The sequence below is a fragment of the Acromyrmex echinatior genome, chromosome 7 (genome assembly GCF_024713525.1).
Source record: "Acromyrmex echinatior isolate Ae372 chromosome 7, ASM2471352v2, whole genome shotgun sequence".
Classification (NCBI taxonomy): Eukaryota; Metazoa; Arthropoda; class Insecta; order Hymenoptera; family Formicidae; genus Acromyrmex; species Acromyrmex echinatior.
Genome location: NC_141858.1, coordinates 13,569,336 through 13,596,799, shown reverse-complemented (window position 1 = coordinate 13,596,799; position 27,464 = coordinate 13,569,336). Strand labels below are relative to the sequence as shown.

At 33.3% G+C, this 27,464-nt stretch overlaps 1 protein-coding gene across 6 annotated transcripts in view; it reads left to right on the top strand.

Moving 5' to 3' along the window:
• LOC105153444 (neural-cadherin) overlaps nucleotides 1–27,464 on the top strand; it is a 215,831-nt gene that overhangs the window by 178,330 nt on the left and 10,037 nt on the right. For all 6 annotated transcript variants that reach the window (XM_087408137.1, XM_087408135.1, XM_087408136.1 and 3 more), the window contains 16 exons: nucleotides 17,568–17,711; nucleotides 19,565–19,680; nucleotides 20,263–20,427; nucleotides 20,547–20,684; nucleotides 21,708–21,894; nucleotides 22,188–22,421; nucleotides 22,888–23,060; nucleotides 23,436–23,585; nucleotides 23,849–24,154; nucleotides 24,413–24,686; nucleotides 25,031–25,239; nucleotides 25,493–25,825; nucleotides 26,011–26,217; nucleotides 26,401–26,672; nucleotides 26,857–27,062; nucleotides 27,136–27,278. In XM_087408137.1, the coding sequence (XP_087264263.1) occupies nucleotides 17,568–17,711; nucleotides 19,565–19,680; nucleotides 20,263–20,427; nucleotides 20,547–20,684; nucleotides 21,708–21,894; nucleotides 22,188–22,421; nucleotides 22,888–23,060; nucleotides 23,436–23,585; nucleotides 23,849–24,154; nucleotides 24,413–24,686; nucleotides 25,031–25,239; nucleotides 25,493–25,825; nucleotides 26,011–26,217; nucleotides 26,401–26,672; nucleotides 26,857–27,062; nucleotides 27,136–27,278 (3,257 nt within the window). The remainder of the gene's footprint in view (nucleotides 1–17,567; nucleotides 17,712–19,564; nucleotides 19,681–20,262; nucleotides 20,428–20,546; nucleotides 20,685–21,707; nucleotides 21,895–22,187; nucleotides 22,422–22,887; nucleotides 23,061–23,435; nucleotides 23,586–23,848; nucleotides 24,155–24,412; nucleotides 24,687–25,030; nucleotides 25,240–25,492; nucleotides 25,826–26,010; nucleotides 26,218–26,400; nucleotides 26,673–26,856; nucleotides 27,063–27,135; nucleotides 27,279–27,464) is intronic.

The window sequence follows — 27,464 nt, the reverse complement described above, 5'->3', positions numbered from 1 at the left end:
TACTTTTAAAAAGAAATATTGCTAGAAATATTTTTCTTCTACGTTCTAATCAATTAATTACTTCATAGATAATTTAAAATGTGTTAAATATTATTTCTTCGAAAAGTAACTTTTTTCAAAAAGAACGATGTTACTTTTAAATTTTCCTCATGGGAAATTTTTAATATTTGACGTACAGCTCTATAAGTGGGAGCAAAATATTTTAAATTGATATGTGTACCGTATACTCAAGTTGACAACATGAATAATGCTTATAGCGCGCAGAATATTAACAGCATAGTTTGGCGATCAGTGATATACGACTTTTAAATATAAAATTATTCGAAAAAATATCTCTCTCTCTCTCTCTCTCTCAAAGTATTCCAGAAATACAAAATAACAGAGATAAAAAGAAATAGTAAGAATTGTATAGAGATTAATTTACCGTGAATGTGGAACAGCGAACTCTTTTTTTCCCTTAAATCACGATGAAATTAAGCTAACTTGAAAGTCACCGGAACAGCCAATACCGCTCGCTGAATCGAAACTAATTTTTCATCACGATCTAAGCGTGCCGTTGTAAATCAATACAGTGGTGCACCTGTGCACGCGTGCCCGGATTTCGCTATGTCGAGAGGGAATTATTTATGGGAACAATGCGGGACGGTGTGGTGCAGCTTTTATCGCGAGCATCCGAGTTATCCAACGTGCACCCGAGAGATACGGGAATTTTTAATCTCGCTGTTACTGCGACTGCCACACGAATTCGCGACCGGATTCGCGGTGTTCGTAAAAAAAAATGAAGGCTTAGCCGCCTTAGGAAACCCGTCGACCGCACACGCGTCCCGGCTTTCGATCTTTTCAAAATTATTTTGGCAGCCTTTCAAGCATACGCTACGCCTGGAATTGCGAAAGATTCCGCGAACATCCGCCGTAGGATTTTCATTACCAACGACAACGGAGGCGAGAGCTGCCTTGCTGCGAGTAAAGCCTGATTTATAGCGCGCATCCGCGACCTAAACTGTCGTGCAACTCGCGGAACAGACGGTACACGAGATAGACGATTCGGAGCAGAAATTTGATACATCTCTCTATACAATTAATTAAAGAATGAAATTGTTCAAAATCTTTTAAAAGCAATTTAATGAAGATATTCAAATCATATAATAATATCAGGATTTTATTCGTTGAGCAATTACAGATCTAATAATTTTCAGAAATAAACATAAGGAAAAGATGATAATATAATCTTAATTTGCAGTTCATTTATGAAATCTAATATACGAGGAGATTATTTTAATATTTATTTTAGAAAGTTTAATATTTGCTTCAGAGTATTTGTTCGAGTTGTACCAATTTGTATAACTTAAAAATAAAAAATTCCAACACTTATTAATTTTAATAAGCTCTAAATATTAGGTGTTGGAATTAATTCGTAGCGTTTTTAAATGAAAGAATGTTATTTATTTCACATGAGCATTAAAAAATACATTAATGAAAGTACTTCCCATCACTTGTAAAACGCTACGAATTAATTCCAACACCTAATATAAAAAACATCACGGCACTTAGAAAAACACGTCGTGTTGATAATTTATCACAATTTCAGCGATATTTCTTATTAATTCTAGCAGAATTTTATGTTCTAAAATTATTTTTAAATAGAGTTCCGGCTGTTATTTTTTCAATTTTGGTTTATAAAAAATGCGGAACTCGTTTTTATTTTTAAACAAGGAACTAGTAGAACTGTAAAAGAAACTATAAAAAGTGTTATCGGAACTGTTATTATTTTTTTTATATTAATAGAATGTCGTGCTTTACGGATTCACATAAATTTGAATTTTGAAATTAGCATGCCATTCTATTAATGTACAAAAAAGTAATAACAGTTCCAATAGTATTCTCTCTCTCTCTTAATAGTTTTACAGTTTCTTATATAAATAAAAAACAATTCCGTATTTGTTATACTAAAAATCAAAACTAAAAATATTGCGTGCTAACTTCGCAAATCTAACACGACACTCTTCCTCTCTAAAGTACAAGAAAAGGAAAAATATTTTTACTCTTGGCTACAGTTATAATTATTTTAGACTGAACATTTAATATCTTGAAGAGAGCTCTAATATATAATCATTTATATTAAACAATACATTTTTTCATTGATTTAAACTGCAGGTTATACAATATCAATACTTTTCTAAAAATTATTTCTTGTTAATTCTTTCTCATTTTCTCTTTTTTTCTGTCTTTCTCTCCTTTTCTCTTTTCTTGTATACCACATGTAATTCTAATACTACAAATCATATGATTATATACATCAAAGAGATATTATAGCATGTAGGATTTTACACTATGTGTTTAGAAAGCTTTAGTATACTCCAGTGATATCAGCTTTGAACCAACATGCATGCCTGGGGAAACAGCGAGTAACGGGTAGCCGGTTGCCAACAAGTAACTTCGCTTCCAACAAACCGTCCGCAAATTAGTAGTACAGCATTGTTCTGTATTTGCATAAAGAGGAATTTATAATAATCCACACAAGCTGTGTCGACTAAATCGTCAAAACGGAAGCGATAAAAGTATAGTCATAATATATGTGTACTTCTAACCTCACATATATTTTTCATTTTAGAGCGATTTTGACAATTATAATAATATATAATAATAATAATTCCCTTTATTATTATTATATTAATAATTTAGCAAATTTAACGAATTTTAAATGCAACACAATTGCAAACGCATTTATATCATTACATAATATGTCTCTGATTAATAAATAATTTTAGAATAATAACATGATCCATCACATAATTTCATTTGCCGATATTGGTAGATATTAAGAGAATTTTAATCAAAAATCAAATATGAACAATTTTAATCGGAACCCATTAAATACTCATTAAATAAATTCTAATGCCATATAGAAAATACACACACATATATATATATATATATATATGCGTTTGCAATTGTGTTGCATTTTCTTTAAGTTAAATATTACATTTTAATTTATTTCTTCTTACGGGATCTTATTGAGCCATTAAATAATTTCATTCAATTTAATAAAGAATTTGTTTTGCTGCAAACCTTTAAGTATTTAAAAATTATATTGCCTTCAACTTCAATTTAATTTAACTCATACAGGCGTCTTATTTCAGTCTAGAAATAATCTAGCCCTCAAGAGTCACGTAATCACCACGAACGTTCATTAAAAGCGAGATGATGGCGGATAAAATTCTGCAATTTATCACGGTCGATGAATGGATCCTAAAGGTTTCGCGAGAGCTGATTATCCGCTTCATTATATTACGCCGTGTAAACTGCTGAGCTGCCCGCCATGTGCGCGATTCTAATTTTACGAAAAGTGATTATCCCCTAAATAATTATCCCGTGGAAAATTATGCCGTGAAAAACGAGTTAGGTATATCAGAATTATATCACGGCATGCGGACAGCCTGCGCGATTAAACAATGCATAGACGAGTAGCAATAAAATGCAAGTAGCGCAATATTTGCGCCCTGCGACTTTCATGTCCTAACTCGTTCCTTGTACGAGATATTTGCCTCGCGGCGAGAACATTGCTAGTGTTTGTTCAATTAAAACTGGTCAAAAAGAGAAACTAGATACACAACGCGGAAAAATATTTGATTAAATGCCTAGTGTCTACAAAAAAAAGCATTGTTTTTTCTTTTATAGATATATTTATTTTATTTGTTGTTGCAAGTTTAGACACGTACAATACAAATTAAACTAGACATATATACACAGTAATAAAACCGCGAAATATATACGCATTTTTACATTTTGTGAAAATGCTATAATGTGAATAAATTACAGAATTTGTAGATATAATTGATATTTGTAGATTTAATTATATTCCTGACGAAAAAGCATTTTTCATCAGGAATATAATTAAAAAGTTATTAAAGCGAAATTGCCTTAAATTTCGCGTGATGTTTACAAAGGTATTCAATTTTTCTAAAAGTCATCACGTACAGCTTAATGGGACTGAAAAAAACGAACGCCGGAAATATACGTCTCACTGTTCGGAGATTTCCTTATGACGGCAGGACTTTGCGATTTTCTCGGTTACGTTGCTGGTTACCGCTCATGAATAAATCTGGTTACTGCTTTCTTATTATTCTAATGCAAACTCGGAAGTCTGCGCCCGGAAGCTTACGTTCATATTGCATAAATCTGATGTCGGGTAGGTCGTTGAAATTTTTACATCAAGCGCAAAGCTTCCAACGAATCGGTCTCCAGGGTGCGAACGTCTACAGCACGCAAGATATTTTTCCATTCTTTTACATGCCGGCCACGGCGAGGGGATCGCAAATATAAAATATTACTCGGAAACGCCAGAGATTACGGCACTTTTCCTCGAGATAATATTGTCGCCATTGAAAGCGTAGCCGCTTAATTTTTTTTCTATGCTCGGCGCGCAAATTTCTTTCCCTATAGAGCACTTGTGACAACGACACAATATCCCATCTAGAGGATTTTATCAACAGTTATATGCCATTTCTTGCGACTTGTTCCCCCATATTTGAATATATTTCTACTGCAACCACAGAAATAGAGGAATGGGGGAGGTAGATATTTTCCTACTTTTCCATTGCCATCCTTGCACAAAAATACTCGAAATAAGATATTCTAAAGAGAAATGTTTCCGATTGCAAATAGCTTCATGAAAGTCCGATACTGTGATGTAAATAAAAAATATTGACACAACAGAATCGTCATAAACTACAGACTGCATGAGTTGTCATTGCCGGATTTCACGGCAAAAATAAAAAATTTGCGTTTTCAAATCTTTTGTTAAATCAAAAATTGCAATTTGCAATTTTTTAAATTTTCCTATATTTATATTTTTAACACCCAAGCATTATCAGATTTAATTTTTATAATAAAAAAATTTATTTAAAATTATGTAAAAATTAAAAAATTGTGCCTATTTCTACTCTCGCAACTTAATTCAATGAATTTTTGAAATTTTAATAAGATATTTCTATAATTATAAATCCTAACAAAATTAACACTATATATTAGGTCATTTAAAAAGTATCCGCGGTTTTTTGTTCAATTTTTGAATGAAAAAACCGCGGATACTTTTTAAATGACCCAATATATATATATCTAATTATACATTTTGCACATAACAGCAAATTCATTATTATTGAAAAGTTAATTACTATTAATTTAATTATTTTACTATTAATTTAATTATTTTATTACTCATTGATTATTTATTTCTATTGTTATTTTAAACATATTTTATTGATACGGTAAATCACATTTATACAATATAAACGCGTACACAATGTTTCGCAAATTTTATCGCACTCCACGTATGTTGAATGAAACAGTGACGTGAAATATGGAGCACTGGAAAAGAATTAATGATAGTCGCCGGAAACTTGGTTTGTCTACCTTTCTTTGCTGTACCCGCAAATTTTCAGCTCGATACAAACATTTCTTTGTACAGGAACGGAAACATTCTCCCGACTTTACACACTTCCGCTCGTGGATCAACGTCACACGCTGCATCGTCCTCGTTTGGCAACATTATTCTATACTTTGACCCACAAAGTTTCTCTTCGAGCGATGTCGATAAATCTTTACGCAAACACGACCTCGGGAAAGTTGTGCGAATATACGAGCACGCGGGAGTGTCTTCGTCGATAAACATGTGAACAAAAACGACGATGTACGTTTTACAGCGTAATGCTTCTACCATTTTGTATATCGAATAACAAAGGATAGTGAAACTTTCGCGACGAAAAGATCAACTTCAAACTTGGCAAATCGAGAAAACCGAGGAATTCTATAATCGAAGAGAAATTTATCGTATATAATATAATAAAATAGAGAATAATTTATACGTAAAGATAAATTTCATTTTATAGGCACTTTCTTGGCATATTTATTTTTTCAATTTTTATGTTGAATGTTTCACTTGACTTCAGAGAAAAACGATTTATTTGAACAAAGTTGAACGATGGCAAAGTGTGTGTTCAATACCTTACTATGTAACAACAGAAATTTATATTGTTCTCCCGCAAAGTATATAATAAATAGAAGTATACAGCGGTTCAGGAAAGGATTCGAATGGTTTCATTCAATTTATAGATGTACCCTCGTTTACTTTCAGAGCCACCGCGAAAAGACAAATACAAAACAATCTTCGAAGTCATTCCCTCTTGAAATTTCTATCGTATCGCGAAAACGATCCTCTCCATTCCTCAGTTCGGGCTCAGAAACTTTACAGTATATAATGATGCGTATCGGCCTGTCATTTTTTTAAATTGTAACAATACGCGTGTTTGCAATTATATCCACATGTACGAAAACTCAATAATTACAATGAAAACATAACAATTGCAATCATCTCATGTTTTCATTAATACAATAAATTAGTACCTAAATGTATAAATTGATTTTCGACCACATTTTATACACGCGGAACGAGATACTTTATTGAAGCTTGTCTGACTCTGTCGCGCAGTAACTACTTCATGCTTTCTCTTGCTAGCAGCAGCTACTTGCAGTAAAGATTAAGCAAATTTGCCAACTTTACTAACTCCGTCTGTTTCTATATTACATTGGTTACACTGAATGTAATCTCAGTTAGAACATAGAAAGAACCTTTACCTAACTGAGGATTTATATAGCGCAAGTCGTCAGTGAAAGCAACGCAGTTAAATAAAAAAAAAAAAAAAAAAAAAAAGTAAGAAAATAATCTACGCTGTCAGACGATTTTCGACCGCGACATTTGGGATTTCGACGTCGATTGACTTCGTCGTTGAAATAATCCTCGCCGGGTGCGCGGGTTTAACATTTCCCGATAAGCAAAATATATCGTCCTGGCCAGCGTTTGACGTCGCCCGGTTCCGAGATATATGGTTCTCGCTAACACCCCCGAGAGTTACCGAAGTCGATGGTAAATTTCGTACCCCCGTCTCCCCTCGTACCTTCGAATCCGTCGCCGCGTTCTCGTATTACGGGGAAAAAATATCGAATATTTTCAATGGAAAAGCGGCGGCCATTGCACAAGAATGAACGAGAAATTTCGGAGTCCGGTACGCCGAGAGGCTGTAAATCTCTTTCTCGTCGGTACGACGACGACAACGACAACGACGATGATCGAGACCGTTCTATCCATTTAAAATTCCGCTTCGATCGCGTTTAAAAGTTCGTCAGGCGTGACATCCTTGTCAATTTTCCTTTTTACAACCACCGGTTATGCCCGCCATTGCTGCGCTACAACTTTACGGCACGTAATCGTTTAACTCTTTCAATGCGAAAAAATTCTTCTGTTATTGTTAATAACGTATTTATGAGTCATAAAAAATTTCTATAACTTAAATTTCTATAACATAAATTTTTATATTATAACTTAGAAGTCTGAGGTTAAATGAAATATTTCTTCAAGAGTGGCGAGATTAATTCTTTACGGAGAACTCTGACAGAAGCTTTCTAACAAAGAAATTTAAAGAAGGCTGTTTTCTAAAGAATCGCTGAATTTGATTTTGGTTCTCAGAATACTAAAATTGGAATTTCAAAAAAATTACCGTAAAATTCAGTTTTAGGAGGTTCTTGATATCGTCGGGTTAAACGTAGCTTTTGAAATTGTTAAATTTTAAAATAAAGATAATAAAAAAAATGTAGTGTCACTCAAAACTCATAATCAAACTTCGAAAGTTAATTCTAATCATTTGAAGAACGACAAATAAATCAAAACTGGAAAATTTGATATTATATATATTTTGCAAGTAGAAATTCCCTAAAACATCGAGTTTTATGTTAATCAGATTAATTTTTTGAAATTCTATCTGCCATATAAATCTATCTTGAATTTTTTATTTTTGACCTTAAGATACAATTTCATGCAGCGAAGGAAAGCTGGCTCCCAATTCACCACAATCAAAGCATTTAAAGCTGTACGCTCTTCTCCCGCTTCCTTTTCATGGAGCATACCTTCGCTGGCTTTAAATTTAAACTAACGAAGACACTCATTTATTTTCGCTAGCTTTTAATTCATTTTAATAAAAATGGATTACGAAAATGAGAATACATCGGTATGTAAAAGAATATAGTAGCAATTACAACTGCAACAGAGATTTGGAGGCATAGCCGTTGTAATTGCTAATATATATTAAAAAAGAAAAAGTATGGTAATACCCATTTTAAAAAATCGCAGCGAATGTGATTTATTCTTTGCTTCGCTTCCAAAATTAATCTTAGAAGTCATACGATTTCATGAAATATGACATGTCATGTATTTCAATGATGATTGATGTTTTGCTATTAGTTGAACAATATCGAACTATGAGCAAAACTTGTTGTATACGAAAATTGATAGAATGGGGGATTAAACGCCAGCTTTTATTAGCTGCATGAAATTATCTTATAGACTTCATAAAAAATATGTTTCATAAAACTCGAGCAAGTAGTTCAAATAAAAAGGGACGGCCAAAACAGGATCGCAAAGAGTGTGCAAATACGAGTTACAATAAAATTAATTCTAAATTGACAACGTATTAATTGAATTCTAATTTCAATTTGTTAAACACAATTTGTATTCACAAAAAATGTGTGCCATAATGTTTTGGCCGACGATACCAACTCTCAATTGGTCACCGAGCTCATTCAAATTACGAGAGACGCGGGACACTTTGGATACGATATACCGGCCGCGGGAGAAGAATTAATCCTCAGAAAAATTTACGGCCACAAGGAGATATGGGCGCTGTCGGGACAGCCGGTGTATACGCACATCGTTCTCGCGATTTATATCCTAAGGAGCAAAACGGCGACGAGTAATGGCGATACAGCTCGCGGAGACTGACAGGTGAAATACGGAACAGATCCGGGCGTTTTGTTCAAGTCGCGTAAACTGGAGGTAGGAACGGCTGGGCGAATTATGGGCGACGTTGTGTCAGCGTACTCTCTCCTCTCTACGGGAATACGATTCCGCTTTTCATCCGTTCTCTTCTTTCTCTCTCATTTCCTCTCTTTCGCAGAATCTCACCGCGAACCGTGATTCCGATTTCACGGTACTCCGGATGAATGCCACGCGTGCGTGTACAACACGGGCGCATGATGAAGCTCCAGGATCATCTTTCGTTAACGCTTGATATCATTTTTTTTTCGCGGCGATATATCTACCTGAGATATATTTATCTCGTCCAAAATTTACCCCGCGGTGGGCGGGGATGTAATTAAGTTAGGTACACTTTTTCCGCCGCGCTCGTTTAGCCGCGTGAACAACGGAATTCCTTTCTGAAGGGCGCCGCGTTCTTTTTACACGATAAATTGTGTAAAAAGATATACGGCAAAAACTGATGTGGTTAACCACGAAAGAAGAAATCCTTTAAATTAAAGCTTTTGAGCGCTCGCAGCATTGTTCTTTTCACAATTTTATTTTAACTACATCAGCGCATTTACCGATGCTGTGACGTTAAGTTTGCACAATAAAAGACTCATACTGTGAAATGGCTAATCTGGTGCAAGTACAAACAATTCGAATTTATCTGCCAAAGCTACATGAAATCCCGCCGATAAGTTATTATAACATTGATGATAATCCCGATAAAGTTATTATAACATTGTTATTAACAAGGATCCTATTGTAGTTGATATTCATCAATCTTCGTTTCCATCATGAAAAATCAGACAATGATGTAATGAGAATAATAAAATGTATAGTGTTATTAATTCTCGGAACTCGCCATCTCTCTTCCTTCTCCTTTTTTTTATTTTTTTTTTTAAATAATACATAAACGTCACCTGTTTTTACGTCTCAATTAAAGTTATATTACTAACAATATATTGTATCGTGAGAAAAAAATGCTGTTCATTCAATTAAAATCTATATTACGGGCTGTCACTAACATAAGTGATTAATATGACATATATTTAATATCATGTATATTTTTATTGACATAAAGGCTTGATTATTGAAATAATTTATGCCTTTATGTCAATAAAAATTTAGTTGTTTTTCGATTTATTTATATAGTATTTGAGAACATTATAAATATTTAATCACAATTTTCTGTAAAAAGTAATAACATTAAATATAACTTATTATGACAATATTTTTAAAATAAAAATAAAAAATCTAAAAAATTCTAAAAAATAAAGGTTTTAATGAATATAATGCTTTCTTATTGCGCGTTTTTGATAAAATTGTATATTGAAAAAAATCGTCAAAAACAATTATTAAAAAAAGAAAAAAATATGTTAAACAATAATCCATATAACAATATTTTAGAATTTACATGTTTTCGCCGTTGGAGTGCAAAAAACTCCAGGTGATTATTCCCAGGTTGAGAGACAAAATCTCATGAAAAATATTTAATCTAGAATTATACGTATGTGTCATTTGTGATGAGAAAATTTGCCGATTCGTCGCGAGATACAAAATTTCTACGTGTCGGGCTTTCAATCCGCCAAATCCCTACGAAGGAAGGAAGCGAGCCCAAGATAGCTTCGGCGGATTACCTCATTCCAATAGGTCGATTTTTCACGAAGACATGACGAAAGAGAGATGTCGAATGACGTTGCGGTGAATCACAGCGAATCAATCTCTGTCTCGTTACAAGCGCCCTTCCTTCATACGACTTCATGAAGTCATACGTTCTCCTTCGATATTTTGTCAGAATCGATCGTTCACTCTCCGTACCTAGTTACTCGCTTGAGTAGTCGAGAAGGATTAATAACTATGTGTGTTGCGCACATAACGTTGGAATACTAATTAATCGCCTGTCGGCTTTTACGTGAGAAGGTAGGGATCGAGATATTAATAAACTTGTGGTACAGAGAATAACTAGAATTGTTGTCAGGTTTCTGGGATTGCGAAAGTTAGTAACGATGTTCTTAATTATGTCGATATTGCTAATTCTGAGGAAGATGGAATTTATTGCACGTTGGTTGGCGGACGTTGTTATTAAATGGTAATGCCACGAGATAACAATGACGTCAGATGATTATTCCGATAAATAAATGTAACGATACAGATAAACGCAGATGTTGGAGAACATAATCCTTACATTTATAGAATTACATAATTGCTAATCGAAAGCCACTGGCTCGTGTAAGTACAATTACAACGATCCTTTAGCAAGACATTCTCAGTGCTTATTATGCAAACTTCAAAGTCCGAAAATTGGCAACGAAACGCGTTACACGCTCACGACTCGTAACCGAGTCTAACTTCGACTATTAAACTTTACCAAAATGGCCAAAGTGGTAGACTGCGATAACACAGCTGGTTCTATTAGTAATTGGACAGTAGCTTTATTGATTACGTTCATTTCTAGATTACGCTCATTACCTTTCTCTCTCTCTCTCTCTCTCTCTCTCAACATTTTAGTAAATTATTACTACATACTCACTATGTGAAAAACCACATTACAATGCTATACAACACCCGCTATTACGCAAATTAACCATAATGCGGTTATGTCAGCAACATAAAATAGTGACATATTCCAATTAAACTAACGAATGGAACGAAGTTGAGTCGATTTTTTCCAATCCGCGAGCCGCGACGATATAAACTTCATGCACAATGTGAGAGAGTTGATCATCCAGATAATTAATTTACATCGCGCGTGCTATAAATTTGCGGCGAAATTCCGCGGTATCTGTCGGCAATGTATATACGTAATTAGCGTTAATCGATTAATTGGCTAATATCCAATCTTATCCTTCCGTCAACATTTCATAGTTCATCGAGTGACGGCTGAGCAATTGCTCAGAAAGTTTCAAATAAGAAAAAAATTTCCTCTTGGGCGTTCTATAAAAAAGAAAAATATTAAGAATAAAGTAAAAGAGAAAACAGGAGAGAAAGAGAGAAAGAGAGAGAGAGAGAGAGAGAGAGAGAGAGAGAAAGGGAAGCAGGGAGGGAAGAAGGGACTTGAACAAACTGTTTAAATCGAACGTGAGAAAACCGAATTAATGAGGATTAGCACTAATCGACGTACAACCATCTCTTCAAATTCTAATAATCTCTTAAGGGTAAATTAAACATAATTAGGGTACAGCATCAGAAGACTATAAAAGTAGGTCTTCGAGAGGATTAACGCGCAAAGTTAAATCACTTTTGGAAACTCGGATGTTATAAGCTTGATGTCTCTACTTATCACATCATCCATATTTCTCTCATAACCTTGACTAATAAATGGATATATTAGCTTAAAAAGCAGCACAGAAACTATTCCCTTAACTTAACTATTTCCTACATTACGTTTTACCAGCGACTTTATTATCTCACTGCTCACTTGGGATTAATATCTTTCCACATAGAGTCCATTTTAGAAAATTTAAATTTCGAATACCTGAAGCAAAAGTTACAAAACTAATGCTTTTATTGATAAAAGTGAAATTTACAGACATAATTCAATGATATCCTTTAATGAGTTTGTTCGATTTATTGTTATACATAATAAAACAAAAAGAAATAATAAAACTCCATGGCGATAAACCATTCCTCTTGATATAAAACCGTCAACTTGTTCGCTTTATTACGCTGAACGGCAATGTATAAAGTACATTACGGGCCATAAAGCAGTCATAAGACGAACGCATAAAAATGCGCTGTGAATCTCTTGAAAATCGTGGAATATTAAGTTTACTTAGAATATCTCAAACCAACCGCAAGACCATTTTGCGAATAGATCCCCTGAGGAATTTGCTATTGATTTTCGCTGAACGAAAAACATCAAAAAATGTAATATTCATACTGCGGTAAACACTTTTTTTATGCATTCCCATTATATACATAATATTAATTCAAATCCTTTGTTTGCATTGGCTGAATATTAAAGAAACTGGATATTAAAGAAACAAGAAATGACACTCTAAAAATATTTTCTACATTATCACAAATGATTAAATTAGCATGACTATAATTTCTAATAAACTTTGTATATATTAAATAAATAGTCGTTTCAGCTTTTTATGACAATTAATTATAAACTAATACGATCAATTAAAACCTAATTATAATATTACAAGAAATAGGACATTTAAATATTATTAAATTAAATATATTTCGCAATTATAAATTATGAATTGTTATAAAGTTTAAAAAATATAATTTAATATTTAACAAATATCCTTTGAATTAAAATAATACGAAAGCGTGGTAAAATGATTACTTCCCTGATAAATATTTTGCTCCAATTTGCTACAGTTATTATGGCTATCTTTAACGAAGTTATGAGATTAATCAAAGATCTCCCTGAGCTGTACCACTGATATCAGCACAAGGTCGGTCCTTAATTTACCAGCGTATAATTCCAAGCTGGCGGGTGACCCTCGAGGGCCACCTTGGCGTTAACGAGTCCCCCTCGTCTGTGGAATCGAGAGTGGCGAAAAGCCTCGAGGGTGCTCGTATTTTAGGAACCAATCGAGTGATGCAGGGTGCGGCTAAGAAGCGAATGTTCACTCGGCGCCGTTGGGACGACGCTGCACTCAGTGCAAAGAGAAGAGACAGGGAATGTGGAGGTGAGGGGTGGGGGCTTCATCGATTTCTTACCCCGTGGCCCAGTAACGCGTTTCGTGGGACCGTCGTGTACCGTCATTGGGTGTAGCTACCCCCGAGGAAAGGATCTTGATGCACCGCAGGATGCACCGAGAAAATCACCGATCGCGGTGTCTCTTCGATCGTTCGCATCGAGTTTTTGCGATGGTATCCGTAGCGCTTAATCCTCTCGTTATCGCAGGATTTTATCATTTCAGCACTCCAAGAAAAAAAAAATAAATTTTTTATGATATTAGATGGAAAACTTGACGTCATCACAATTGTCATAAATATAACATCAAATGAGCAAACATATTTTTTAACAATAAAATCTGAATACATTTGATTACAATATACGTTACTGTGATGATTATTTGATAAACCTAATTATTTAATTTTAGTAATTATCAAATTAATAATTATAAAATTAATTAATATTTATTTATAATAGCCATTGTATATTATTGTCTCAAAATTTATGTTGTTTTAACGCTATATATCAAATTTTACATCCATAAATAGTTTTAATAATTAATACGAATGTCCATTAGCGTTAAGCTGCCTGTTGGTAATTAATTTATTAATTCACGTACACGTTTATAACGACATTAAAAATTTTTATAATATAAATTATTTTCATTATTAAAAGTGTTTCAATTCATGACTTTTTAATTTATAAGTGCATCATTAGATATTATATTACATGTTATCTGAATTAATTAATAAATTTCCAGGACACAGCGTACTAATTGTAACAATAAAATTAAAACTACTTTTTATTTTGAAAAAAAATTTCTTTAAAAGAAATCTTTTAAAATTATCTTTACAAGATAGAAAAGCTATTAATGGGGCGCTAAAATTGTGTTGTATTATGAAAATTATGCGTTTCGCGGATTTTCTCCGTGTCCAGGTCTATTGGAATGCCAACATGAACCTTGCAAGTCCACTTCATCAGAGCGAGGAGCAGTCTGCTACTGAATTGTTCTCTTTATATTACGTTGTTGGAGTGGTGGTAGTTGGGGGGGGGGGGGGGAGAAAAATCGGCCAGTCTTTAAAAACCGGGAAAATGGTCTTCCATATTTTATTTATGTTGTTGTAACCATTATCTCTATTTAGATTGTTAACATGTTTTTGTATCTCTATGGCTTCCCTATACTTTCTTGGAAAGTATGTAATGTTGGCTATTGTGGTCGTTTTGTCAAACAGTATTTGATGTTTTGTCTCGACGTTGTGTTCTGATAATGTCGACTGCGTGGCGTGTTTTAGTCTGACATCACTTTGGTGTTCTTTTATCCGTAGTTTCTTTTATCCATTCTCTCGATTTCTTCAATACTTGCCCACAAGAACAAGATATTTTGTGTCATATTATATTTTGAGGCAAGCAATACAAAGAAAAAAATAATGAATTATATAACAAATCTTACACAAGGAAAAGCTGTGAGATTTTAAAAATAGACTCCCGTCCTCTAAAAGTGAAAAGAGATTTATTGGATATTGAATTTTGGCGTTTGATATTCACGAATGCTAGAATTAAAACTTAATCCTCGAACAAAATGAAAATGAAGCAGATTAAGTAAAAGACCAGAAACTTTCCAAAAGTAGTGACAGTCACGTGTGTTTAATTTCAGACCGTGTATATCATCTTCGCTTTTTAAGGAAGATAAATTTTCGCGACTACATAAAACTTGTTCTTCCGCGAAAAATGCGCGATCTATCGCGATTATGCTAATCTCGTATCACATTACGGTATACAGGTTCGTATTTAGTGCTAAACGCAAACGTATCATGCATCGTATAAAGTTGATGCAATCTATTAAAAGGAAAGCTAACGTTTCTCGTTAACAATGATGTACAACCGGAGCAGTAACATTTACGATAAGCACAATGATGAATTATCATTACGTAAATTTCACCTATCACTATTTTCCTTGCTACACTTGCGTGCTGTATATCCAGGTGCATCCGATACGTAACTTCATTCCAGTTACGTCGAAAGCTGCGAACTTACGAATCAATCATATTTTCCAATTAGTGCGCAATCTTCATGAAAATGAACCATATTTATTTTCTAGAAGTTGTTAGCAATAACCAATGATAAATATCTCCTTTATCGGCAACGGTTTAATAACCGGTTGTCTGGAGTTTAATGGCAATCTCGCATAATAATAGATTTTCGCATGCTAAATTGGTTCGGTTGTTCAATGCGCATTGATAATGCGATATCAGCCTCTTTCATCTTGTAGATTCTGTTTATATTAATACGCAAACTCTAGAATCATGTTTCACGATAATGTCTAAATCACGTTGATATAATTTGTAATAATATTTCTCGATTGTTCTCTATTTAAAACCGCGATCGAGTAAACTAAAATTTATTTGGTAAACGAGAAACTTGATTACGCATTGTATTATAATTGTCAATTAATTTCTTTCCTAAAGATATTCATATTAATATTGAATAATTAAAGAGCTTTTTAATCAATTAAATAATGAAAATTTATAACTTTAATAAATTTATAATTTAAACAGAAATAATTACTTATTTATTTAAATTAATAATGAAAGTATTTTCTATTTGCTACACGAAATATTGTGTATCAATATTAATGCTCGCTAATAACAAATTAGGTATATTCACAATTTGTACGATATATAAAAAACATGATATGTCTGTATATAATAATGATCGTGAATTATAAAATATTCGTTTTTGCGAAATATATAATCCAGAGCTTTTCAAGATTAAGAACATAATCTTAGAGGGAAATCTACCCGGATATAATTAACTCCCAATTAAATTAAATGACAGTGTCAGGCATTCGCAACGTTAAGGTTCACACATGCTCTTCTAAATTACCTCGTACTTCGCGAAATGGCGAGAAAGGACGGGACTCGCGCTTGGATTAACTTAATCAACCAAGTATTTGCCAAGCGAAGGAAACGGCCGAGGAGTTGGAATTCGAGGAGGATGGAATTCGAACAGAAGGGTGGCTCTCAGAGCAAATTGGCCGCGGCGTATTGTCGGCGTCGAACGGGAATATATGTATTTAATGGATTTCTCTCTTGTTAATACGCTCGATGTACACGCGTTCCATTACACAACAGCACACGATTTCGCTAAATAAATATACGCTCGATTTGTGCTGCGTGCTTTTAAACGGCTGCTGTATAGCTGGAAGTATAGTGAGCGATGAGGCGCGGACTCGAACATTTGTCGAATAAAACACGACTTGCATTGATTTAATTCAGCGATTAATTAAAACAAATTCGCCACTAGTTAATTTTCGCATTATACGGGCGTTGTCTGAACTTTTAATAACGCGACACAATATAATTAATCGTACGTTTAAATCCCTTTATAATGAGCCGCGGCGTACCGGCGAGCCGATAAAATGACAAATATTCCTTATGCATTATGCCGCGGATTATGCAAAATTTATGCGGAACTGATCGATGTTTACCGCTCTCCTTACCGCCATAAAATGCGGTTAAGGGCTTAATGTACCAATCCAGAAAAAGCTCCCACAATTATACATTTTTCTTCTAACGGGCAACCTAGTTCCATCAATAAATGTCTACTTCTGGAATGAAGTGCCGTTATCTGAAACTACTTAACCTTTTTGCTCGCGGCGACCGGTAATTGCCCATCTTAAATTTCCGTAACGGGGCGAAAAAATGATTAACGGTTCAGGATTCTTTATCATCCAAGTTCCGTACTTTAGTGCAAAGTGCATTAAGACTAAACCGCGGGAATATATAATACGAGGAATAATATTAGAGTAGGGTGTCTCGATTTGAAGAAAATTCTTTTTTACATATTATTTTATACGTGGTAATTTTCTTTGGAATTATTATAATTAAAATCATAATTTTTCTCTAAATCTGATCTTCTTTGCATCAACTTTTAAAATCTGCAACTTAATATTTATGATAAGTAGGACGATGTTATGCATACTTAATCCATTTTTACTCAAGTTCACACTTGATTTTTTTATTTAAATTCTAATGATATAAATTAAAGTCTAATTATGCGAATTTGTTTGACATGTTACAGTAACAAAATTCATTCGCATTGGGATAGCTGACAAGAACGATAATCCCCCATATTTCGACAAGGGCCTCTACGAGGCTGAGGTAGACGAAAATGAGGACATTCAGCATACGGTGCTCACCGTCACCGCCAAAGATCACGACGAGTGTAAGTCTTACTTGCCTTTTTAGCAATATTATTTCATCAATTATCATTTTCATTCTATTATAAACTATACTGAAAATATTCACAGTCCATAAGTACATTTTAAATACTTGTAACTATATTATAACGTTTGTCGTACCCGCATGCAGGTGTACAAGTGTACCTTGGAAATATTTGGACAATCAATTACAAATATATGTTGTGTTAATTCTAACATGCGAGGTAATTAAAGACATGTGAGAATTTCATACTGCAACATCTCATTTGTCACGTTTGACAAGTCTAACGTGATGGCATAAATTCTAACAAAATACATTTGTGAACGTCATTTTCAAGTATTGTATTTAATATACAAAAGGATCTCTGAAAATTCAAATAATTCCATTACTCTAACTCACGGTACCGAAATTAATAATTACATACGTATTATGGAAATATTTGCTTACACAGTGAATGCGTTTAAACGTATTGTGTACGAAAAGTTACGCAACATGTCCTGAACATAAATTAAATAACACTTCATCTCATTCACTTTACCTCGATATTTAATCTTTTTGAGTAATACGGATAAACAGATCATCATATGAATTTTCACATTTTGGAAACATTTAATATATAGCATTTAAATTATAGCTTAACAAATATCCACTACACACTTGAAATTGATGATATTTACGCTTCAGTATTTACAAAGTACGTTACAAAAGATTTTAAAACTAGATTTATACTTTAGTCCTTTTAAATCTAATATATAACATTGTGTAAATATAATACATTGAAAAAACGATACATAACAAATTATGTGACTATTTGTGACTGAAATCGATTTGTAAAAATAAATATATTACTTTTTTCCATGTATTTATTCTCTGAAATATTTGAGAGCTATTTATTTAAAAATTACAGTTAATATTTATATAACTTGAATTACACATCGGGATATTTCTAGCTATTATTTGAAATTGCTAATATTATTATTCAATATTGCTAATTAATCTTAAAACTGCATGTACATTGGTACATTAATCTTCCATGCAAAATTTTATATCTTTTATCGCCAACTTCGGACTTTGAGTTTCAGGGCAAATTTTTACATTGTTCTAAACTGTACAATTAAAGTCTATATTACTGTCACTAACATAAGTGATTAATTTATGTATATTTTTATTGACATAAAGGCATAAATTATTATTTCAATAATCAAGGCCTTTATAATTAATTTAGACTTTAATTGAACCAACAGCATTTTTTTCTCAGTGTATAAAAATCTAAATCTGTACAAAAAGTCTGTATACTTACGAAAATTTTAATAACAAAGTTTTTAGTATCATAGAAGTCGGATTGTACTTTAATCATTTTTTACATTTTTTAAATTTATCTATCAGAATTCACAATCCAAATATCGATTGAGCTTTTAAAATCAAACTTGGCAAAGGATTGAAAATGAAGAAAATGATACTCCTACGATGGAGAAGCTTAGAACCAAAAGAACTGTATTACTAAAAAGAGATATAGTCCGAAAATTTTGAGCTTTATATTATCAGCTTTATACTTATCCGAATCGATCTAAAATAGAATTTACCGGATACCATTATTGTCAAGTAACTTTTACTAGTCTCATATCTCGAAACGCGAGAATTATCGTAAACTAGATCGAAAGTATCGAGTAGACTTCGGATGGCGACCGATCGAAGATGGCCATTTCCCTCCGTGCTAACATCCCCCCGAACTTTCTTATTCGATAAAACTCGCTCCCAGCGAGAGAACTTTTATCTCGGAATTCATTCGATTACAACGAGAGCGTCGTTGCGAGAGTCGCGCCTTGCTTTATTAAAAGTCCTTCCTTTCTGTCACAGCCTCGCGTATTCGATACGAGATCACGAGCGGGAACATAGGCGGTGCATTCGCCGTGAAAAACATGACCGGCGCCATTTACGTCGCGGGTGCGTTGGACTATGAGACGAGGAAGAGGGTTGGTATCATCATAAATGTCATCCTAGTGTGCCGCTCGAACGCTTTACTTTACCAGCTATTTATTTAACATCTTTGTATATTCAGAAATTATTCAATATTTCAATCGTTAAAAAAATTCTAATTTTTGTTTTTTACCTGTTGTGTTTCCTGAAAATAATTGAAGAATAAAAAATTAAATAATCGATTTAATTAGCTTCTTAATTATTCAAATTTAAATAAAGATAATTTATTTTATGCATGCACTATTTTTATTTCGCAACAAGTCTTCAATAACAGAAAGATATCATATAATACACATATATTACAATATATAATAATATGCTAATCGATAATTGATGCCATGACAATTAAGTTAATTATATAAATTAATAATTGATATAATGCCAATTGAGATAATTATATGAATTGATAATTGATTTAATGTCAATTGAAATAATTAAATAAATTGATAATTAATCTAATGGCACAATTGAGCTAATTATCCGTATATTTCGTGCTCGTGTGAAAACTGTATTTAATATATTATAAATATCTGAAACTTGTGATATTTTACGAGAAAATTTTCACGTGCGTCTTGCAGTACGAGCTTCGGCTTACTGCGTCGGACAACTTGAAGGAGAATTATACGACAGTTGTAATTCACGTGAAGGACGTAAACGACAACCCGCCTGTCTTCGAGCGACCAAATTACAGAACACAAATTACGGAGGAGGACGACAGGACTTTGCCGAAACGCGTTCTCGGGGTAATTACTCTCCTTATATAATCGTTACATTAAACTTTTATACAATTAATTGTGCCGAATGAATGTTTACCTCATCCAACAAGATTGCGGTTAACTAGCAATTAATATTTGAATCGCAGGTTACTGCGACTGATGGAGACAAAGATAGACCACAAAACATAGTCTACTTCCTAACTGGGCAAGGTATTGATCCCGATAATCCTGCGAACAGCAAGTTTGACATCAATCGTACAACCGGAGAGATTTTTGTTCTGAAGGTCTGTTTCTAAATCAATCAATATTGTTTATTCGGGAAAAATGTTTTATCGATAAAGAATTAGATTATTTATTATTATATATGAAAATATATATACAGTATGTGTGAAAGAGAGGATGTATCAGGTATACAGTCTCTGTAAAAAGTGACTAAAATTAGAGATGTATGCTTAAAAATGAATATTATGTGTAAAATAGTTCAATAAGATCAATATTTATACTTAACAACATAATTTTATAGTTTAAATGAAAATTTTTTCATTTTATCTTAATTATTTTTTAAGAACACGTTTACTTCTTATTATTAAAATATTTTTTATTCAGGTTCTAAACGTCACGAATTATTTACAATACAATATAGAAAAATTTGTAATTTTTTCATTTTGTTAAAAAATACGTGTAATACATGCTTAAACAAATGAAAATATTCGTTCACATAATTTTTTTACATTCGCGTGATACGAATTTTTCAAGCTTATATTAAATATAACTATTACAGTGCATCATAATATAGAAAGTATCACAAATTCTCTTCAAATTTTTAATACCGAAAATATAAAAATTATAAAGCACGACAATAGCGTTTTTTTTTCGTTAATAATTACGAAATTAATTAAATTGTAAAATTAAACGGTTTAAATTGAATTTATCTTGCAGAGTCGCAATAGTTAATTCTGCTTTCAAATTAATTTGATATAAATTTTACTTCAATAAAAATTTAATTTAATATACGACTAAAAAAAATTGCAAAACGATGAGGAACAGCTTCGAGGAACAGCTGTCTATATTGATATTAAACGTCTGATGTAATCTAACACCTGGTCGGTACGGAAATTAATTCTTCTATAACTACAAAATGCACATATTTGTGCACGTGGCTGCGACGCAATATTGCGATGGAATAATTCAAATATCGGCATCACGATATTGAGTTTCGAGCAAAGACTATGTAAATACACGATGTCCTCCGTTTGACTGGCTTCTCAAAGGATTCACGCGTGACTTTTCTTTTTCTCCCGGCATAGCCGCTGGACAGAGATCAACCAAATGGTCGGCCACAGTGGCGGTTCACCGTGTTTGCTCAGGACGAGGGTGGAGAAGGTCTCGTGGGTTATGCCGACGTCCAAGTTAACCTCAAGGACATCAATGACAACGCCCCGATATTCCCGCAGGGTGTCTACTTCGGCAACGTCACCGAGAACGGCACCGCAGGTTTGTGGGACAGTAGCCAATGGGCCAATACACAGACGCGGTTACATTCCCGTGCCATTAGAATTACGATGATTAGATTCCCGTTCGTAGTAACTACGCTTGTATAGAACTCTACATGTTGGATGTTGATTTGAATATTTTAAAGTTTGCGATAAAGATAAAGAAAAATTTATCGATATTAATCTCTTAATAAATCGATAAATTTTGTCAATAAATAAAAAATTTAATAGCGAAAAAAATAGACTTAATGGGATTCAAATGGAATTAACGCTTTTCATGCTCTTCTTCATTAGGAATGGTGGTGATGACGATGACAGCTGTGGATTACGATGATCCAAATGAAGGTACAAATGCAAGACTTATCTATTCCATCGAGAAGAACGTCATTGAAGAAGAGACTGGTTCTCCCATTTTCGAAATTGAATCGGAAACTGGCGTGATCAAGACCGCTGTGTGCTGCTTGGATCGAGAACGCACTCCGGATTATTCTATACAAGTCGTTGCAATGGATGGAGGGGGGTTAAAGGGTAAAATTCTTTTATGGATTTTTAATTTTAAGTTTCATATAATTTTTAATTGTAATTATTAATAATAACATAAGTATTTTTTCATAATTCTCGCAATATCTAAAATAAATCATTAATAATTGTAACAGTTCTTATTCGGAATGAATTAATTTTTATTTTACTTCTGTGAATACTATCTAGTAAAATATTTTGGAAATAAAAGGACACCGATTATCTGTACTTATTTCATCTTTTTGTTATATCTTACACTCGTTTACTAAAATATTACTAAACGTTCTCTCCATGCGTCTTTTATTATTCTGGATCTTCATCTGTATTCAAGTATGAAAGTCGAAAGTCCGAACCAGTATATGCGTAAAATAGTTGTAGATATTTCTACGAATAGCAATGTCGTTTTGCATATTTTAAGAGCCAGAACATTCCATAGAAAGGCATCGTTTCAGCATTTCCATGTATTTCTTGGTAGGTACCGGGACGGCATCGATACGGGTCAAAGACATAAACGACATGCCACCACAATTCACGAAGGATGAATGGTTTACTGAAGTAGATGAGACAGAAGGACCAGATCTGCCAGAGATGCCGATACTCACCGTAACTGTCCACGATGAGGATGAAACCAATAAATTCCAATACAAGGTACTCACTTATGTTCGCGACGCGAAATTGTTAATCGGCTTAAAAAATGGGTTTAAATTTAATATATAAGCCATTGTATTATCTTTTGCATTTATTCGAGGTTCGCATTTAACTTTCATTTAACTTGTAATTAAAAATGTTATCATAGCATGTAAATAAAGAAAAAACAATATATATACATATATATATATACATATATATCGGCGTTCATCACAGTAAAATTAATAGTCACGAAGCGTTATATTTTCATAAATAATAGGGATAAAATTAAAAAGAGATGAATTTAATTTAATTTTAATTTAGTTTATTGCTATATAAAAAAGGCTACATATTAACAGAGTAACAATATTGTAAAATAATAATTCACGATTTAAGGTAATCGAGAATAGCGGTTACGGTGCCGATAAGTTTACCATGGTACGAAACAATGATGGCACAGGATCGTTGAAAATTGTGCAATCACTAGATTATGAGGACCAACTGCAGAGTAATGGTTTTAGATTTAGGATACAAGTGAACGATAAGGTGAGCAAAGAGAAAATTAATAAGATGTAAATTTTTAAAGTAATTTCAGAGAAAGAGAAAAGACAACATAAAAAAATATAATTAAATTAATTTCATGAAATTTTCTATTTAAATTATATTTAAAAAAATCTTCATTAAATTTTTTTTATAAAAATTGATAGTTTGAAAAAAAAAATTTTTTTATATGTATATTTAAATTATCGAATTATTAAATAAAGATAAGTCGTCGTATAATAATTTAATCGGACAATCATCCGTTTCAGGGCGAAGACAATGACAATGACAAATACCACGTGGCCTATTCTTGGGTAGTCGTGAAATTGCGAGATATCAATGACAATCAGCCACAATTCGAGAAAGCCAATATCGAGACTACTGTGCCAGAGAATGCCCGCATAGGCAGCAGTTTGGAAACGTTCAAGGCCACCGATCCGGATCAAGGTGGCAAGAGCAAGGTTTCGTATTCCATTGACAGAAGTTCCGATCGAAAGAGACAATTCTTTATCAACGAAAATGGCACTGTATCGATACAGAGAAGCCTTGATCGCGAGGAAACTCCTCGGCATCAGGTAAATTATAAACAACAAATTAATAAATAAAAAATTTAATAAATAAAAAAAATTAAAAATTTATAACGTCGTTTAATTATTAAATAATTAATCATTATTAAATAATGATATAAAAATTAGAAGGACACATTCTATAAAAAAATTATATTAGAATTTAGCAAATCCTAATTAAATTACATTTTACATATTATCATACGTTTTTAATAAAAATATAAATTGTAGCATGAAAGTAATAAAAATGATGATTTATTGCTTTAGGTTAAAATTTTGGCGATCGATGATGGAATACCACCTAAAACCGCGACAGCTACCCTGACAGTCGTTGTACAGGACATTAATGACAATCCACCAAGATTCCTCAAGGACTATCGCCCAGTTTTGCCGGAATACGCACAAACTAAGAAAGTCGTTGAGATTCTCGCTACCGACGACGATGATCGATCGAGAAGCAACGGTCCTCCGTTCACTTTCCGGATGGATCCTAACGCAAACGATGTTATCAGAGCTAGCTTCAAAGTTGAGAGCGATAACAGTAAGTTTCGTTAATTAATAAATTTCAGTGTAAAAACTTATTCTTTAAGACAAAATTCGATATTTTTTCATACATATAATATATATATATATATAACCTTCATATATTAATAATTATATTAGGTGTTGGAATTAATTCGTAGCGTTTTACAAGTGATGGGAAGTACTTTCATTAATGTATTTTTTAATGCTCATGTGAAATAAATAACATTCTTTCATTAAAAACGCTACGAATTAATTCCAACACCTAATATTACATTTTGTCTTAATTAATAATAAAAATTCAGTTGCATAAAAATACGTTGTAGAGAATAGTTTATCACCTGCACTCTCATTACTTTTCAGAGGGAGCTAATGGAGATGGAATGGCCGTAGTGTCATCTTTACGATCCTTTGACAGGGAACAACAAAAGGAATTCTTGATTCCTATTGTCATCAAAGATTCTGGAAATCCTTCTATGTCTGGGACTAGTACCTTGACAGTTATCATAGGAGACGTTAACGATAATAAAATGCAGCCTGGCTCCAAGGAAATCTTTGTATATAATTACGCAGTATGTATTTAAATTATATTAAATTAGATAAGTTGTTCCACATTACATCTAAATTTTCGCGCTGAATAATACGAACCTCAAAAAAATTGCGTTAAGTGAAATTTTTCAAAACCTTTTTATAAATACAATATAATCTAATTAAACACAATAAGCGAAGATCCAGTCAAAGCGAGTTTTGATGCTTAATAATATTTTTGTGTGAATTTTTACAATTTCCAGTTCAAGCAAATTAATCTAATTAATTAATTTTTAGGGACAATCGCCGGATACCGAAATAGGTAGAGTGTATGTATACGATCTGGATGACTGGGATCTGCCTGATAAGAAGTTCTACTGGGAAGGATTAGAACACGCACAATTTAGGCTCGACGAGGATTCGGGGATGATTTTCATGAAATCTGGTACACACGACGGCAAGTATCATCTACGATTCAAGGTCTACGATCGGAAGCACACGCAAACGGACGTTCCCGCGAATGTGACCGTCACTGTCAAGAGTATTCCGCACGAGGCGGTATTAAATTCAGGCTCGGTTCGAATATCCGGGATAACGGATGAGGACTTCATTCGTGTCTGGAATTATCAGGTAAGAGATTCTTCAAATCTTATTAAATATTATATAATTTATCCCTACATGTTACATCTTACGAATGAATTTTTTTTCTTAATAAAATAGATTTAGGTTCTTAAATATCATAAGTAATATTTTTAAAATAAAACCCTTGTATTTTTCATTCGAAAAGATGATATAAGATTTTTTTTTATTTTTAGAACCAAACTTTGTCGCGGAGCAAAGCGGATCTATTCAGAGACAAGTTGTCACATCTATTGAACATAGATAGGGATAACGTGGATGTTTTCAGCGTCCAATTAAGGAGAGTGCATCCGCCATTGACGGACGTCAGATTCGCCGCGCACGGTTCACTGTACTATAAACCAGTCAGGCTTAATGGTATTGTGCTTATGCATCGCGAAGAGGTAAATGTCATTCAAGAAAGAGTTTAAAGATTCAATTTTAAATACTTCACAAAAATTGCATTAAATAAAGATAAAGAATTCAAATAAATTCCCAATAAAATTCCTTTAATTAATTAAGTTCTTTATTAATGCGTATTCATTTGAAATGTTTCAAATGGTTTAAAAAATTAATTATCGCGACAGATCGAAAAAGACGTGGGGATCAACATAACTATGGTCGGTATCGACGAATGTTACTATGAGAACGAGATGTGCGAAGGAAGTTGTACGAACACCCTTGATATCAGCAACTTGCCATACATGGTGAACGCAAACAGGACCGCCCTAGTCGGCGTACGCGTGGATGTGATAGCCGAGTGCACCTGTGGAGCGCGGAATTTCAGCAAGGGCGAATCCTGCAGAAACAGTCCTTGTTACAATGGCGGACGCTGCGTGGAAGACCGATTTGGATTATCGTGAGTAAAAATCAATTAAATTCCACGTAACGTATTGCAAATCGCAATGCATTTACGCGAAGTTTGCTAATAAAAAAGAATTTTGTCATCTTTGTAAATAAAGATAAATTATAACGATTATTCTGTTAAATAATTTCGGTTCTTTGATCAATGTTAGAGCTTCTTATGTGTTTTACAATTCTAGATGTCAGTGTCCATCTGGCTACAATGGTCCGAGGTGTCAGCAGACCGCCAGAAGTTTTCGAGGCAACGGATGGGCTTGGTATCCCGCTTTGGAAATGTGCGATAATAGTCACTTGAGCTTCGAGTTCATCACAAGAAAATCTGACGGACTATTATTGTACAATGGTCCGATTGTTCCTCCCGAAGTCGATGAAGTAATGGTTTCTGGTAAGATTGTTAATCCTTCGAATTTTACATTTTTAATGGCATATCAATGATTTTACGCTAAATTTGCCTACAGACTTTATTTCGGTCGAATTGGAACGCGGTATACCGAGGCTGCTAATTGATTTTGGATCTGGCACTTTGGAGCTGAAAGTGAAACCAAAGAAAACCTTAGACGATGGCGAATGGCACCGACTTGACATTTTCTGGAATACGGAGGTGAAATAATCGATATTACGTTATTTATTTACAAATGTCGATAAGATATGCACTATATATACTAGTGTTTAAAAAATAAAAATCATTCATTATAACTCTCTAATGGACAAATTACTATACATGTTCTTCACTACCTATATATAAAAATAATAGCCTTTTATGATTTTTCAAAAAGATCTAAATTAT